A 15,203-nucleotide genomic window follows, 5' to 3' on the forward strand; every position below is an offset into this window, starting at 1 on the left:
ATCCGTTTTTCCATATTGACTTCAGAAAGCACAATCATTTTTTGAATGTTTGAGTGTTAACACAACAATCCAAATCTAGGTGGGGCGAGGGTCATTATCTCTATTTCCTGATCTTCCACTCATTTTGCTTTCTTAATTTTTCCACCATAAGAATTTTTTGTTGTGTCTGCTTATCTGCACGGTGCTTTACAAAAAAATGTATCTTTAGGAGTGGATTGGCAGTGACTAAACTTTGTTTCATTTTGCTTGGATCCACAATCAACGCCCATGGAAGCAGCAGTCAAGAAATCACACGACATAATTGCATTGGGCAAATCTTCTGCAAAAGACCTCTTTAAAATGTCACAAAAAACAAAGATGTCACTTTGGGGACTAAGGTGCGCCTGACTCGAGCAGTGGTATTTTCAGTTGTCTCATGTGCGCGTGGAGGCTGGACGATGAATAAGGAAGACCAAAGAAGAATGGATGCCTTTGTATTATGGCACTGGCAAAGAACATTGAATACCACAGACTGCCAGAAGAATGAACAAATCCGTCTTGGGAGAAGTACAGCCAGAACGCTTCTTAGAAGGGAGAATGGTGAGACTTCGTCCTGTGTACTTCGGACGTGTTATCAGGAGGGACCAGTCCCTGGAGAAGGATATCGTGGTTGGTAAAGTAGGGGGTCAGCGAAAAAGAGGAAGACCCTCAACGAGATGGATTGACACGGCGGCTGCAACAACGGGCTCAAACATAAGGATTGTGAAGACGGCGCGAGACCAGTCAGCATTCCGCTCTGTTCACACAGGACCTCTAGGAGTTGGATCCAACTCGACGGCTCCTGACGACAACAGACCTTGTTCTCGTTTTTGCTTGGCTTCTACTATTGCTTTCTCTCTAATTCCAGCCACTCAGAAGGTAGTGATCAGGGTCTTTGTTTTATTAACTACCTTTTAAATACTTAATGAAAGATTCCATAGCAAACCAGAGCCAAGATTAAAACACTGAGTATAATTGTTACTTGGTTTTTATAGCCACAAGGTATTTAATTGCCCAGGAGGCAATTCATTATGTGGCCCATTTTTGACTATTTTAATACCATTATTATTAGTTCTACCAGAAAACAGAAAACTGGATAGTTAGTGAAGGAAAATAGTGGTAAACGTTTTAGATACGGGGAGGCAAATGATGGGCATTGACGATCCTGAAAGGGGTGAGGGTGTTACATCGTACATTAGGCAGAAGGTTCGGTTACGTAGGATGATTTAGCTGTGCACTCTGTCGGGCCCTTTCATTAGATGTGCTAAGAGTTCAGGCAAAGGGAAGGTTCAGGTATTTGGGGAGAGGATGGGCATTGTTGGCATTATCTCCAGGGTGTTGTCATCTCCAGGGTGTTAAAGCATTGTGTATTGCAGCAGCGTGTGGATTTGAAGAGGTTAGTCTTATACGAGCCTTGGTTATACCTGTGAAATGGGCATAATTTACCCAGTTGGTTTCTAACTCAGGGCCTTTATAAAAATCTAGTGAAATAACGCGGGCAAAAGGTTTAGTGTGGCCTTTAGCACTTGGGGGAAGTGTTCAGTCAGTGTATGTTACTGTGCTGTTTACCCAGCTGTGACCCTGTAAGATGAGAGAATTGGGCGAAGTTTATCCTTGTGCTTTTCCAGTTCCAACAGTACGCAATTTATATAAAGCCAAGAGGTGTGGGTAACAAGATGGAAGAGGAAACACATTTGAGGGCACTTCTGTATTTCATGTTAATTGCCGATTTTACGGTCTTGTTTTCTTCACAAAAGTCACAAAATGGGCATTATCTTGATTTCACAGGAAACAATTACAGAACAGTTGTAGAATTTAACTAGTCATAACTGAGCACGGTTCAAATTTCAGTTCCACTGCTTCCTACAACGTGGTAATACATGGAGCCAGGTAATTCTAAATCCTCATTCCCTTCCAATTTTAACCATATTTATTTACCAGTTTTATATTAGCATGGTCATGGTAATTGATCATTCTTTCCTTAATACCAACTCTAGCTTGTTAGCTCAGACAATTTAACAGAAACCACTTGCAGTTAAAGACGATCCGAATATAATGTATTTTCTCTAGAATTTCTATAAGGATGAAAATTTTAAAGAGCGTGCTTCATAGCAGAAGCACTGTTGGGAGCTCTACTTATTTTAGTCTTGTATTCTCAAAGAGAAGTCCCCCGTTGTTTAACACTGCTGTTATGATGCCCTAAAAATGAGTCAAACATTTCTGAGTAATACTGTACAGGGCAATATTTTATTAGGACATGCTTACTCTGTTTTATGGTTAAGTCCTTGAAATTGGTGACCTATACGGTTTCTATTTTTGAGAGAAACTATTTTCTCCTTTAGATGTTCCCTTCTATTTCACACCTTGTATGGGTTTCTGGACTTCTCTGTGCCTGTCATCATATTCTTGTAGTCTCTAGGGTACCAGTCCCTAGTCTGCTGAGCCAGTTCTACAGGCTCAGCAAAAAGAAATGACGAACAGTGATGGACGTGATTAATCTCTTATATTTATGAGGAATCTGGTACTTGCCTCTAGCCCTTCAAATTTCAGTTCTTGATTTCAAATCTGGTGTCTGGTCCCCCCCCCCCTTTTTTTTTTTAATTGTGTATTGACTTTTTAAGGCCGTTAGATGAGTCTGGAAACCCAGTGTTTTAAGAGAAATTAGAGGGAAACCTTGTTTTTAGCTACTCAAAAGGTTGCCTACAGAATCACTTGGGAGCTTGTTAGGTCCTGAATCAATTTGCACTTTTAACAAGATCTGTGGCTCTTTTGAAACCCCAACAATTTTTGAAAAGCCCTGTTCACCCTCTGGTTTTATTTATAGAGGGGAATACTGGTCAGTCATTTATTCAATACATTTTAGTCCTTCCTTTGCTCAAAGGGCTCAAAATTAAACTGATTTTGGGTATATCTAAAGTTTGGAGACATGATTTGTGAAAATTAGTTCTCCAATAAACATAGGCTCAGGGTCTTTTGGGACATGAGGGGTTATGTCTAGGAGGACTTCCCAGAGGAGCTGAGCCCTTGAGGTTTACTAGGCAGTCCAGAAGGGGAATAGCATTTCAAGCAGAAGGGCTCGCATGTCAGAGGACAACAGAAGTGTGAAGGTGGTGTATTTGGGGCTTGCAAGTGTAATACTGTGCAACAGTGCAACGTCCTATGAGAGGGAGAGAAGTGAGGATTGCAAATGTTTTGCATTTTTCCTAAAGGTAATAATGATAGGCTTTATTTACTGACTACACTGTGGATGGGGTTTTGAACTGGTTTCGTTTCTGGTTAGAACCCTGCTGAGAACTTGCATTTCCGACACGTTCCCAGCAAGTTGTACAGAAGAACCACCTGGAGGGTCTTGTTAAAATGTAGGTTCTGATTGAAGGCATCTGGGGTGGAAATGCAGGTTCTCAGCAGGGGTTCGAACCGGTTTGAAGTCCTGCACCAAACATTTTACTCAAGTTAACATCATATAGGTGGGTACCTGCTTATCTCCAACTTTGTAGATAACAGGCAAGGAGAGCAAGTCAGTACATGCAGCCAGAGTTCAAATCCTGGTAGTAGAGGGAGGGGGAGGAATTCAGGAATGAGGGAGTGGAGTAAAATACAGCAATGACAAATGGAGGTCAAGTCTGACACCAGCTGAGAGATCCTCGTTGGATTTGACAGATTACTGGTGGTCCAGCAAGTGCGATTTTAACTGAACGCTGTGTGCACATGTCAGATTAAGATGGTTTTAAGAAAGTATGGGAGGTGAGGAAAAGGTTGCATCCGCAGTTTTCTTGAAAGTTTGTGAAAGGAAACAAACTTCATGGTGTAGTGGGCAGAGACTGGGAGCCAGAGCTGGGGTGGAATTCTGACTCTGCCGCCTCTGGGTGATGCTGGGTGCTAAACCGTCCGAGGACGCCTCTGTTCCCTCACTCGTAAGTGGGCCTAATTCCTATCTCTCAGGGTTGTTGTGAGGATTAAATGAGATCATGTAGGTGAAATACCAGCGACCCTGTATATACTCTATAAAATGAATTGTTAAGGTTGAGAGGGTTTGTTTTTAAAGATAAGAATGTTAACAGGTTTAAAAGAACCTACAGCCACAAGACCTTGAGAAGACTATAAGGAGCGGAAAGGGGTGGCCTGTGGTCTCGCAGCCAGCGACATCTGCGTCCCGTGCTCACACCTCCCAGGATTTATCTGGAGGGACTTAAAAACAAATGTCAATCTCAGAAAATGAGTGCTATGGAGGATTTTTGCCTTAAAGCTAAGTATGACTTCCAAGCATACTTTTTCCACTTAGCTTGCCTAAAGGTGTAGGTTGGGGGTGATTTGGGGAGGGAGTGTGGGAGATGTGGGTCCGTTCAAGCCCCTACAAGCTGCCCTTGGCGCAGATACTACCCGAGGGGCTCTCTGGCGACTCCTGACGCGTGTGCGTGATCATCTCTCGCCATTTCCTGCGCCCCCGCCCGCGCCCAGCACCCCCGGAGACACACCCACCTGGCGGGTGGCCGGCGCGCACCCGGGGCTGCGGCCGAGGCGTCTCCTAGCAACCAGCCGCCAGCCTCGGCCCAGGTGGAGCGGGGCTGACATGGACCAGCCAGTCATCACCCTCACCACCACCAATGTAAGGGACGACCTGGGGCCTCCCTCCTGCCGCCACCACCACCGCCGAGTCCTCCCGGGCTCAGCTGCTCTTCTCCCGCCTCCCTGAATCCCGGCCCTTGCGCCTCCGGCTCTCTTTCCTTCTTCTGTCTGTCTCTCCCTGCCCCACTTGTCACCCGCGGGCCTTTCTTCCTGGACCTTTCTGGATCTCTCCTTCGTTTTGTTTTCTTCTCTAACCTTTCTGCCTTGGGTGACACAACTTTTTCACTTTGTCCTCCGTCGGTCGGAGAATGGGGTTTCCCTTCCCGTATCAGTATTTCAGACATGCTTTATCTCGTATTTGAATATTGGTAAAATATTTGAAATTACCTTTCTTTTGAAATAACCTGCCTGCAATCTTTCAACTTAAAGTGACGGGAAGATGAGTGGAGTTCAGACCAGCGGCTTTGGACAAAATGAAACGGCGGTTACTAGTTACTTCTTTTAGACACATGTCATGTTGGCTTCTTCGCTGTTCTCCCACCTCGTTTCCCTGGTTCCTAGGTAGAAATGGAGCCGCTGTGGAGATGCTTGGGGAGACCTGGCTTGACCTGCCCGAGAAAGTTCAATTTCTGTGACTATAAATGTGCAACAGAGAAGAGTCAACAGACATCTAATAAAGGGAACATATAGGAAGAAATTCAGACTTAGCAGTGTGTGTGAAACGTTTGCAGAGACATGCACATACCTTATAGTAAAATAAAGCCTGCTGGGTACTCATAAATGCAGTGGATTTAACTTACTAGACAGGAAGAATAAATTATATCCATTTTCCCGATTAGATTGTTTATATTTTTAATGCATTCCTGTTTGAGGAAACTCATATTTAATGGTAATAACAAAGCATTATAACTGAGACTACAACTCCATAATTAATGATTTTACCTAGAACTTACTGTGGAAGACAAGTGCTTCCTTGAAAACCGCAGAACACTAAAGTAATCCTCTTCTTGACTTGGCAGCTGAGACATTAAAAATAATGGCTACCATTTATTGAGCGCTGGTTGTGAATGCAAGCCTTTGTATACACAATGCCCTGTTCTGACACCAAACCTGGTAGTGCCCTATTTTTATACTCTGTGGAAGCTGAGGCTCATAAGGCTTATGAGGCTGTTAAGTTGCCCAGTGCACCTAGCTATTAAATGGCAGAGCTGGGGTTCAAGTCCAAGTCTGTCTGGCTCTTTTATCATTCTGCCTCTCAAGTTTCACAGGCTCTAGCTGGACAAGCCTAAGAGAACTGGAGCGCTGTCACATTTGAGAAGTGTATGTAAACCTAGGAAATGACATTTCTCAACGTTTGCCATGTTGCCGGGAACTTGTATCCCAATAGTGCCTTGATAGAGCTATACACTTTGACCTTGAGCACCTAGCTGAATCACCTGAGCCAAAAATCTAATTCGTAGTAACACAATTTTGGATTTATACAACTCTTCTCCTTCCTAAGAGCACAGCTTTTATCACATCTAATATTTTCTTGCAACATCTCTGTGAGATGAGGATGTTTATTACTCTCATTTGACCAAAGGGAATTTAGATATTTAAAAAAACACTTAAGATCATAAAGTAGCAATTTCCGGAAACATTACAGGCAAAATTTATCCTTATGCAGCTTTTATTTTAATACCGACTGACCCATTTGGTGAAGATGTTAATTTCTTCAAGTACTTGTTTTATAAATTATATTTAAACTTCAAGAGAGCGCCTCTCAAATGAACAAGCATATATTGTGTCTGTTACTAGAAACCAACCCGGAAGTCATCATCTTTTGAAAGAGAAGGATGGTGGAGAATAGCACTAACAGTACGTATATTTTCAGTCTTTTCAATTCAGATTATTCTTATTTCCATTAATATTTTAGTCAGCCTTACCTCTTAAGTCAGTGACAGTTAATGGTAAGAACACAGTGGTTGTTCAGATCTATGTAGTATCAGCATATGAGTGAGAAGTTAGCTTTGCGTTTTCAATGCCATAAAAGCTTGGAAAAGCAAAGCAACTCTGAGAATCCAGGTGCTTTGTAGATAGGAATCTAGATAAGGTCATCCCAGTTTATGATCTTGGTAAGAGTGCACAAAGAAGAAAAAATACATGCTGGAAGGTGTTTTGGTTTCAGTTTTTGTCTGACTTAGGTGGTCTAGTGCCTATGAGAACTTTTGTTAACATGGTCCATGTACAAAAGCAAGATGGTCCAACTGAAAAATGACCATAAGACCCCTGCCCCCTCAAGAGAAATAATTTCTAGATTTTGGAAATACTTTCTGTTAACATACCTAGACAACAGAGGGACCCCATGGGTCCAAGGATTTTGGAATGTAACTAATTGTAATGGCAGAGCTGAGTGGCATGCTCCGTGGAAAGATGGCTGCAGGAGAAACAGCGACTAAACTTTCAGGTCTGCTCGTTTAGGCACATCGTGTTTGAGATTTGGAAGTACCAAACCTCTTACTGGACTCATTAGACCCTGTGCTCTGCCAGTTCATCCCAGCCTCATACTATTATCCTTTAGCTTCCCACTTGAGGGTTGGAAACCAACACATAGTATATACTAAGCAAAGGTAGAATAACTTTTATTTTGTCAAGAAGCTATCCTGAAAGTCAGTCACCAAAGGACAAATATTGTATGACCTCACTTACATGAAATATCTAGAATAGGCAAATACATAGAGATCAAAGTATAAAAGAGGTTACCAGGGACGGGAGGAGGGGCAGGTCGTTTAGGAAGTACTAAGTTTCTGTTTATGGTGAAGGGAAATTTAGCAAAACATGTTGGTGATGGTTGCACAACGTGACTGATGTAATTGGTGGCACCAAATTGTATACTTGAAAGATGTTGAACCGGCAAATGTGTTATCTATATTTTTACAACAATAAAAAAATTAAAAATAAACTCAGATACTTGTAAAAAAAAAAAAAATAAAATACAGTAGAAGCTACCCTGAGTGGTCTTACTAGATGCCTGGAATTTATGGTCCAGTTAAATCATAAGTTTAAGTGTATCCCTGCAGTTACTTTTTCAGAAGGTACACTTCAACTATGGCCATGATCCATTTGGTATTAATTTACCAGTTGTTTGAGAAAGGAAATAATCATGATTCTCTAGAAATCTTACTCTGTCAAGAATGCTTATTATAGTTGATAGAATTTCATTAAAAAGTAAAATGAAGAAAAAATGCCACTTAGGAATGACCCTTCCAAAAAAGGTATTTGAAAAGTTGTTACATGTTTGCTCAATGATCTCAACTGTGTCAATTTTCCACAGAATACGCCTATACCTGGCACTTACCACTTGAAAACCTTTATTGAAGAATCCTTATTAAATCCAGTGATAGCAACCTACAATTTTAAAAATGAAGGAAGAAGAAAACCACCTCTTGTGCACAGAAACAATCCAGTCATAAATGACATTCCCCAGTACATGCCTCCTGACTCACTGGAATTGTTAAAGAAGCAAATGGCCACTTATTCATTTAAAGACAAACCACGGGCAAGCCCCAGCTCACTGGTTTACAAAGATCAGGTAATGCACTGTTAACAGATTGGTGTTTGTGGGAAAGTTACTAGGAGTCCCTGAAGAAAATGCTCTGTGTACATAGAGTATATTGTCCCTAGGAGAAATGAAAAACTTTGAGAATGTCTTATTTCCTACAGAAATCAAACAACAGCTGCCTGATTGGCAAATATGTCCTGCAAGATTTTTCCCTGTGAGGTCTAAGGAGAATACATGGGGAGAAATGTTTCCCTCTTGGTTCTCTGACAGTGGGGAGGTGCTGGCTCTTGGTGGTTTTCCCCCAGTCTGGGGAGCCTCTGGGAATTTATCTGTGTTTGGGCCAGTTTATACAGTTGACCCTCTTCTTTTCAAGTGCAAACTCTGCTTCTTGCTGAGTATCCTTATTAGAGCTTGCATGTAACTGTATACCATAAAACAAACAAAAACCAAACCCCTTGCCAGGGAGTCAATTCCGACTCATAGAGGGTAGAATTGCTCCACAGGGTTTCTAAGAAGTGCCTGGTGGAGTCCAACTGCTGACCTTTTGGTTGGCAGGCATGCTCTTAATTTTTGAAAAATATTTGTGTAAAAATGAGGCCCGCAGCACTGGGAGGGTCAGATTCTACTCAGCTCTACAGCTTCACCCGTACCATAGGTAACAAAGAGCACTGTTAGGCTTACAGCGCTATGCTAGGCCCTGTGCAGGGGAGGTGTCCTGACTGTGAAGTATTTAAACAGCAATACAAGACGAAATAGATCCAAGCGCTGAGGTAGATAGTGTAGCCAGGAAATGCCAGGGGAAAGTTCAGTGCAGGCTGCACTGAAAGGCCAAAAGCCACCCGGGATTAAGTAGGATTTGAGCTGGACCTTGAATAACGCATGATGTTTGTGCCGGCTTCCACATGCATTCTCTCAGCTGATCTTCCCAAGCATTCTGAAATGCGCAGATTAGACTTTATCCCCATTTTACCTGTGAGAATACCGAGGTGAGTAGAGACTAAGTAACTGGTTCAAGGAAACCCTGGTGGCGTAGTGGTTAAGTGCTACGGCTGCGAACCAAACGGTTGGCAGTTCGAATCTGCCAGGTGCTCCCTGGAAACTCTGTGGGGCAGTTCTACTCTGTCCTATAGGGTCGCTATGAGTCGGAATTGACTCGATGGCACTGGGTTTGGTTTGGTTTGGTCTGAACTGGTTCAAAAGCACATAGCTAGTAAGTAGGTGAAGCTGTACTTTTGCCTGAGGGCTTCTGAGCTAATTTCAGCCCACTCTCCAGTCCCCTTTCCAGGCACCCGGTGGCTCTGGGCCTGGGTAATGAGCAGGGGGGCACTTGCGGGGGTGAGGTGTGGGGCACAGCCTTGGCAAATGCTGAGGAATGAGAAGAGCTTGTTCAAGGGACAGAGTTAGGACTTGGACTTTGTTTCTTGGACCTTTGGGCCCCTGTCTCCCTGCCTTAGTATCTCTCATTTAGAAAGAGTTAATAATACAGTCTTCCCAACCTCATCAGAATACTGTTTCCGTAACCCGAGGCGGAACGCGTTGCAGCTAGAGGTTTGAATTAGGTACAAGGGGGTGTGAGGACCACAAAGGACAAAAAGCTTTCAGCAGGATGAACACGTGCCATATCTAACAGCTTAACAAATTGTAACTTTGAAACAGAGCAGGATAATAAATGTTGATTGGGTAGACCTTGTCCTGTTCACTTCAGTGAATGAATACAGACGCTAAATTATACATAGACTTTTATGGCTTGGTGTCAGGTAACTGCTCCATGCGAAGTCCTTTTGGCCACCTCAAATACCAAGTCATTGTCTCTTGTTTTCTTCCACCGTGTAGTTCCCTTCTGCTTCCTCTCTTCTTGCTTTTAGAGGCTCTGAGGGGTGTTTCAAGCCCACTGTTTACAGGGGAGAAGAATGTAGAAGAGTTCTGTTTACCCAGAGGGATGGACAAGGCTTCTGAAAGTTGGCTCTTCCTGTTTCCTTTCTTTCACCCCTGCCTCTCCACTTCCTCACAAAGAACCAGACTCCAGAAACTGGGAGAATTAAATGTTTTCCTAATTTTCTATTTCAAAGGTATATGATAGGTAGTCTGTTCACAGGGGGATATTCAGGAGTAACATTGCTCACTCACCAATAAAACACATAATTCGGGTGTTTTGATAACAAGAACTCAGTAAAGTAATTTGAATTTGAGGTAGATACAGTTGGAAATATACACGTTATTGTTTAGTAAGGCGGAAGAGCATTCCAATGCTCTGCTTTAATAGAACGCACACTTTTATACCTCGTTAGTGTGCCTTTTTGTTTATAAAAAAGCTTTTATTAGTTTAACAACTTTGGAGAATGTAATTCAGTTGGAGAATCTATATCAAAGAATCTTATCAAGTATATATATATATATATATATATATATATATATATATATATATAAGCTGTGGTGGCACAGTGATTAAGAGCTCAGGCTGCTAACCAAAAGGCTGGCAGTTTGAATTCACCACCTGCTCCTTGGAAACCCCATGGGGCAATTCTACTCGGTCCTGTAGAGTTGCTATGAGTTGGAATCAACTTGACAGTGGTGGGTTTGAGCTTTTGTTGTTGTTGCTGTTATATACGTATATATACACACACACATATATATATATATGAGTCAGAACCAACTCAACAGCACCGAACAACAAACATGTATATATATATATATATATATACACATACATGAAATTTGTATGTATATATATATGTGTGTGTTTGTATGCATATATTTATCTGTATCTGGCCCTTTCCAAAAAGGATTTGAGGTGGCAGTTTAGTTTTTACAATAACTTTTTTCTTATCATGAAAGAATACGTTTTCATTGTAGAATATATGTACAAAAATGGGGCCATCCCTCTCCATATATACAATTTTATGACCGGCTTTTTTACCCCCAGTGCGGCCTCGGTTACTCTCCCTTGTTCCTGGATGATTTTTGCTTCCTTTGCTCACGGTCACGCTCTCCACGAAACCAGTTGGCTCTGACCTATTTCGACCCCAAATGTGTCAGAGTAGAACCATGCTCCGTAGGGTTTTCAGTGGCTGATTTTTCAGAAGTAGATCGCTAGGCCTTTTTTCTGAGGAGCCTCTAGATGGACTTGAACCACTAACCTTTTGGTTAGCAGCCAAGCAAGTTAACCATTTGCACCACCCAGGGACTCCCCACTCTCTCCACTACTTCTTTCATAATTCCCACACACACGTAGATGATATTCCACCAGCCTGGCTTCTCAGGTTCTTGAACTCTCTTCTACCTTACCTCAGCCACTCGCTCGTTAGACTTTTTTAAGACCAATTATTTCAGCCCTCCATAGTGTCAATTACATGTATCCTACTCTTTGGCCACCTTGTCCTATCCTTCTGCCTCACTCCCTCTATATCTCAACCCTAGCAATTTTTCCATTCCTCCCAGCCTATAAGCTGTTGATCTGACCGCCCTGTCACTGCTTCTCAATACCTTGGTTTTTTTTCCCCTTCCTTGCAAAGCTTAACGCTCATAGTCAGGCATTAGAGTTATGCCCTACTTTCGCCCTCAATTCCCTTGCCCAGATGACTCATCTTACTTGTTTGGCAAAGCCCCAACCCTGGTCAGATCTTACTCTGTGTACTTTGTACTTGCATCCATGTAACTGAATGACTGGTCCCATTTAAGCTCTTCATCTCAAGTCAAAGGGGCACTGAGTGGACTTCTCTAGTCCTGTTACTCTTCTACTCTCCAAGGTGGCTTTTTATCACTGTTTCCCTCTTTTCAGACCTCTAGCACCTCCTCCCCAAACCTCATTCTTGGCACTTCTTCTTAGCCCTTTGGGCTGGTTCCGCCCCTTCTCCTGACCTCTTAATGTTTCTGTGCCCCAGCACCCAGACCTCTGCCCCGTCTGCACTAACGTCCTTGCTGATCTCATCCAGTCTCAAGGCTTTGAACACCCTCTGTGGTTGATGAGTACCAGATTTATATCTCCTGCCCATGCATCTCTCTTGAGCGCCAGACTTGTATGTTCAACTGCCTTTTTGACTTCTCCACTTGTCTATCTAATCCAGGTTCTCAGCCTTGGCACTATTAACATTTTGGGCTGGGTAGTTCTTTTGGGGGGATTTTGTTTGGTAAATTATAGGATGTTTAGCAGCATCCCTGGCCTCTATCAACTAGATGCCAGTACCACCCCCCCCACCCCAAGTTGTCACAAGCAAAAATGTCTCCAGACATTGCCAAATGCCCCCAAGTGGCGAAAGTGGTCCCTGTTGAGTGCAGACCTCAAATTCTTGTAAAAAGGCCAGACTTACTGGTCTGACTGAGACTAGAGGGACCCCGGAGGTGATGGTCCCCAGACCTTCTCTTAGCCCAAGACTGGAACCATTCCCAAAGCCAACTCTTCGGACAGGAATTGGACTGGACTATGGGATAGAAAATGATACTGGTGAGAAGTGGGTTTCTTGGCTGAGGTGGACACATGAGACTATGTGGGCAACTCCTGTCTGGAGGGTAGGTGAGAGGTCAGAGGGGTACAGGAGCTGGCTGAATGGACTCGGGGAATACAGGGTGGAGACAAGGAGTGTGCTGTCTCATTGTGGGAGAGCAACTAGGAGTACATAGCAAGGTATATACAAATTTTTGTATGAGACTGACTTGATTTGTAAACTTTCACTTAAAGCACAATAAAAACAAAAAAAGAAAGAAAGAAAGTGGTCCCTTTTGAGAACCACTGGGATCCTCGCAATGTGGGTGTGACCTGTGTGGTTTTTCTCAGAGGTGTCAGGTCTGTGGTGAACTGGCTTCATCCGTGACCTCATCTCTTACTCTATGCCCTCTTCCTCTCTTCCTGCCCCACTGGCCTCCTGGCTGCTTACTGAACATGTCATTTACTCACCTCAGGGTCTTTGCACTGGAACTTCCTTTTTCTGAAGTGTTTTTATCCCAAATATCTTTATGACTCACTCTATCTCTTTCTTCAAGGCTTTGTTCAAGCATTGCCTCAGTGAGTACCATTTACAATTACCATCCACAGTCCTGATCTTCCCTACCCTCTTATTATTATTCTTTTTCCTTAGCACTTACAACCACTAAATATACTATAAATTTACTTTTACTTTACATTTGTTGGGGACCTGGTGGGGCAGTGGTTAAGAGCTACAGCCCCTGGAAACCCAATGGGGCAATTCTACTCTGTCCTACAGGGTCACTATGAGTCAGAATTGACTTGATGGCAACGGGTTTGGTTTTTGGTTACATTTGTTATTTGTTGTCTGTCTCCCCCCGTGAGAGTGAAGCTTCATGAGGACATGCATATTTATCTGTTTTGTTCACTGCTATATCTCTGCATCTAAAACAGGGCCTGAATTTTTGTTGAATGAGTAAATGAACTAACGATTACTCAAGTATCTGAAATCTGGCTGGGCCTTACTGTTTCATTGCCAAGTGTGATTACCTTTGACTGCATGTTGTTCATTGCTCTTGAAAAAGTATTTTCGTGAATTTCTCAAGGCCTAAGATGAAAATGTTTTCCTCCAGAGAAGATTTGCTTTTGGCTCTGCTAATATTTAGGAGAACCACTGGTCTGGTACCGCTTTCAGTGTGCTGTTAACGTATTTGGGGATCTCCCCAGTGGTGTGAATTTGGGCTGAAATCCATGGAATGGAGCAGCTCATGGTTACAGTCTCTCAGGAGTGGGTTTCTTTCCCTTCTCCCAGTTCTGCTTAGCTCCAAGGCAACTGTCTCTACAGTTCCTGGCAATGGGGTGAGGTAGGAGGGTTTACTTGCAGGAAGTACCCTTTTAAGGATTTGCCTTCCTGTGGGCGCGAGTCCCCTTAGACCCCCATCATTGATGGGCCCAGGCTTTGCCCTCTGGGTCCCTTCAGGGCGCTGAAGCCCCTCACACCCAGCTCTGTCTCTTTACTGAGTTTAGCCTGGACCAGCAAGCATCCTTAGGGCAAAATTAGGCTACTAACTTCCCTGGACTCTGGCTATTTCTTGGCTTGGGGTCTTAATATTCTTTATTATCTTGTCAGAAATTTCATGGGTTGATTGTCTTTAGTATTTTATCCCTGATTTCTAGTTGTCTGTAATGGGATATTCATCCAAACAACCTAGTCGGCCAGCAGAAAGCCAGCACTTTTTTTTTTTTCTTAGCAATATATTTGTGAACCTTTTCCACCCATTTTGCATTCTTCTGTGCGTGATTTTTAATAGCCACATAGTACTCTACTGTATGGACATACCCGAATATACTCAGCCATTCCCACAGTTGGGCATAGAAGTGGAATTGTTGGGGAAAGTGTATGTAGAAGTCTAAGACTTTTGAGATGCGTTGCCAAAATGCCCTATAGTGAGGTTGTGCTGTTCTGCACCTCCACCTTGTAGAGTGTAAGTCTGGTACCATTTAAAATGCACTGCTCATATTTTCAACTGAAACATGGACCAAGTGATTTAAAAGGGAGGTGTGATGGTTAAGATTGTGCATCAGTTTGGCTGGGCCATGGTTCTCAGTGTTTTGACAGTTGTATAATGTTGTGATCACTTTCCTGTTGAAATTTGATATGTGATCACCCCCATGATGGAATCTGCTGAGCGGTACCGGCGGGGGGTACCGGTGGGGGTAGGGCCTGTGGCGGCTTACTGCCCCCTTAGCCTTCATCTCTCCACCTTCTGCCGCCTACTTCCTTTCTGCTCACCTTGCAAAGGTTGTTGGATTGTTCTGGATCCAGTAGCTGTCTCTTGTCTGACCTCTGGTTCTTGGGACTTGAACTAGCAGCTTACCTTTCCATCTTGGGATTCGTTGATCTTCACGGCCTGCAAGCAAGAGTCCTGCTCCCCGACCTGCCTATCTTGGGCTCACCAGCCCCAGCAGCTACATGACTCAGAAGAAACCTTGAGGTCTTCCTTGCCGACCTTGGGGACTCCTCGACTGTCACAGCCTGTGAACAAGAGTCCTGCTCTCCGACCTGCTCATCTTGGGTTCGCCAGCTTCTGTGGCTCCATGAATTGGGAAAGGCCTCTATCCTGATCCAAGAACTTGGGATCCCTACAATTGCGTGAGCTGTTTCCTTGATATAAATCT

General features: G+C 43.3%; 1 protein-coding gene across 1 annotated transcript in view; it reads left to right on the plus strand.

Annotated features, from left to right (window-relative positions):
- Window positions 1-4,482: 4,482 nt before the first annotated feature.
- Window positions 4,483-15,203, plus strand: part of STPG4 (sperm-tail PG-rich repeat containing 4) — a 48,567-nt gene continuing 37,846 nt past the window's right edge. The window contains 3 exon segments of the mRNA XM_023557173.2: window positions 4,483-4,690; window positions 6,382-6,441; window positions 7,898-8,155. Of these exon segments, the coding sequence (XP_023412941.2) occupies window positions 4,589-4,690; window positions 6,382-6,441; window positions 7,898-8,155 (420 nt within the window). The 5' untranslated portion in view covers window positions 4,483-4,588.

The sequence above is a fragment of the Loxodonta africana genome, chromosome 26 (assembly GCF_030014295.1).
Source record: "Loxodonta africana isolate mLoxAfr1 chromosome 26, mLoxAfr1.hap2, whole genome shotgun sequence".
NCBI lineage: Eukaryota > Metazoa > Chordata > Mammalia > Proboscidea > Elephantidae > Loxodonta > Loxodonta africana.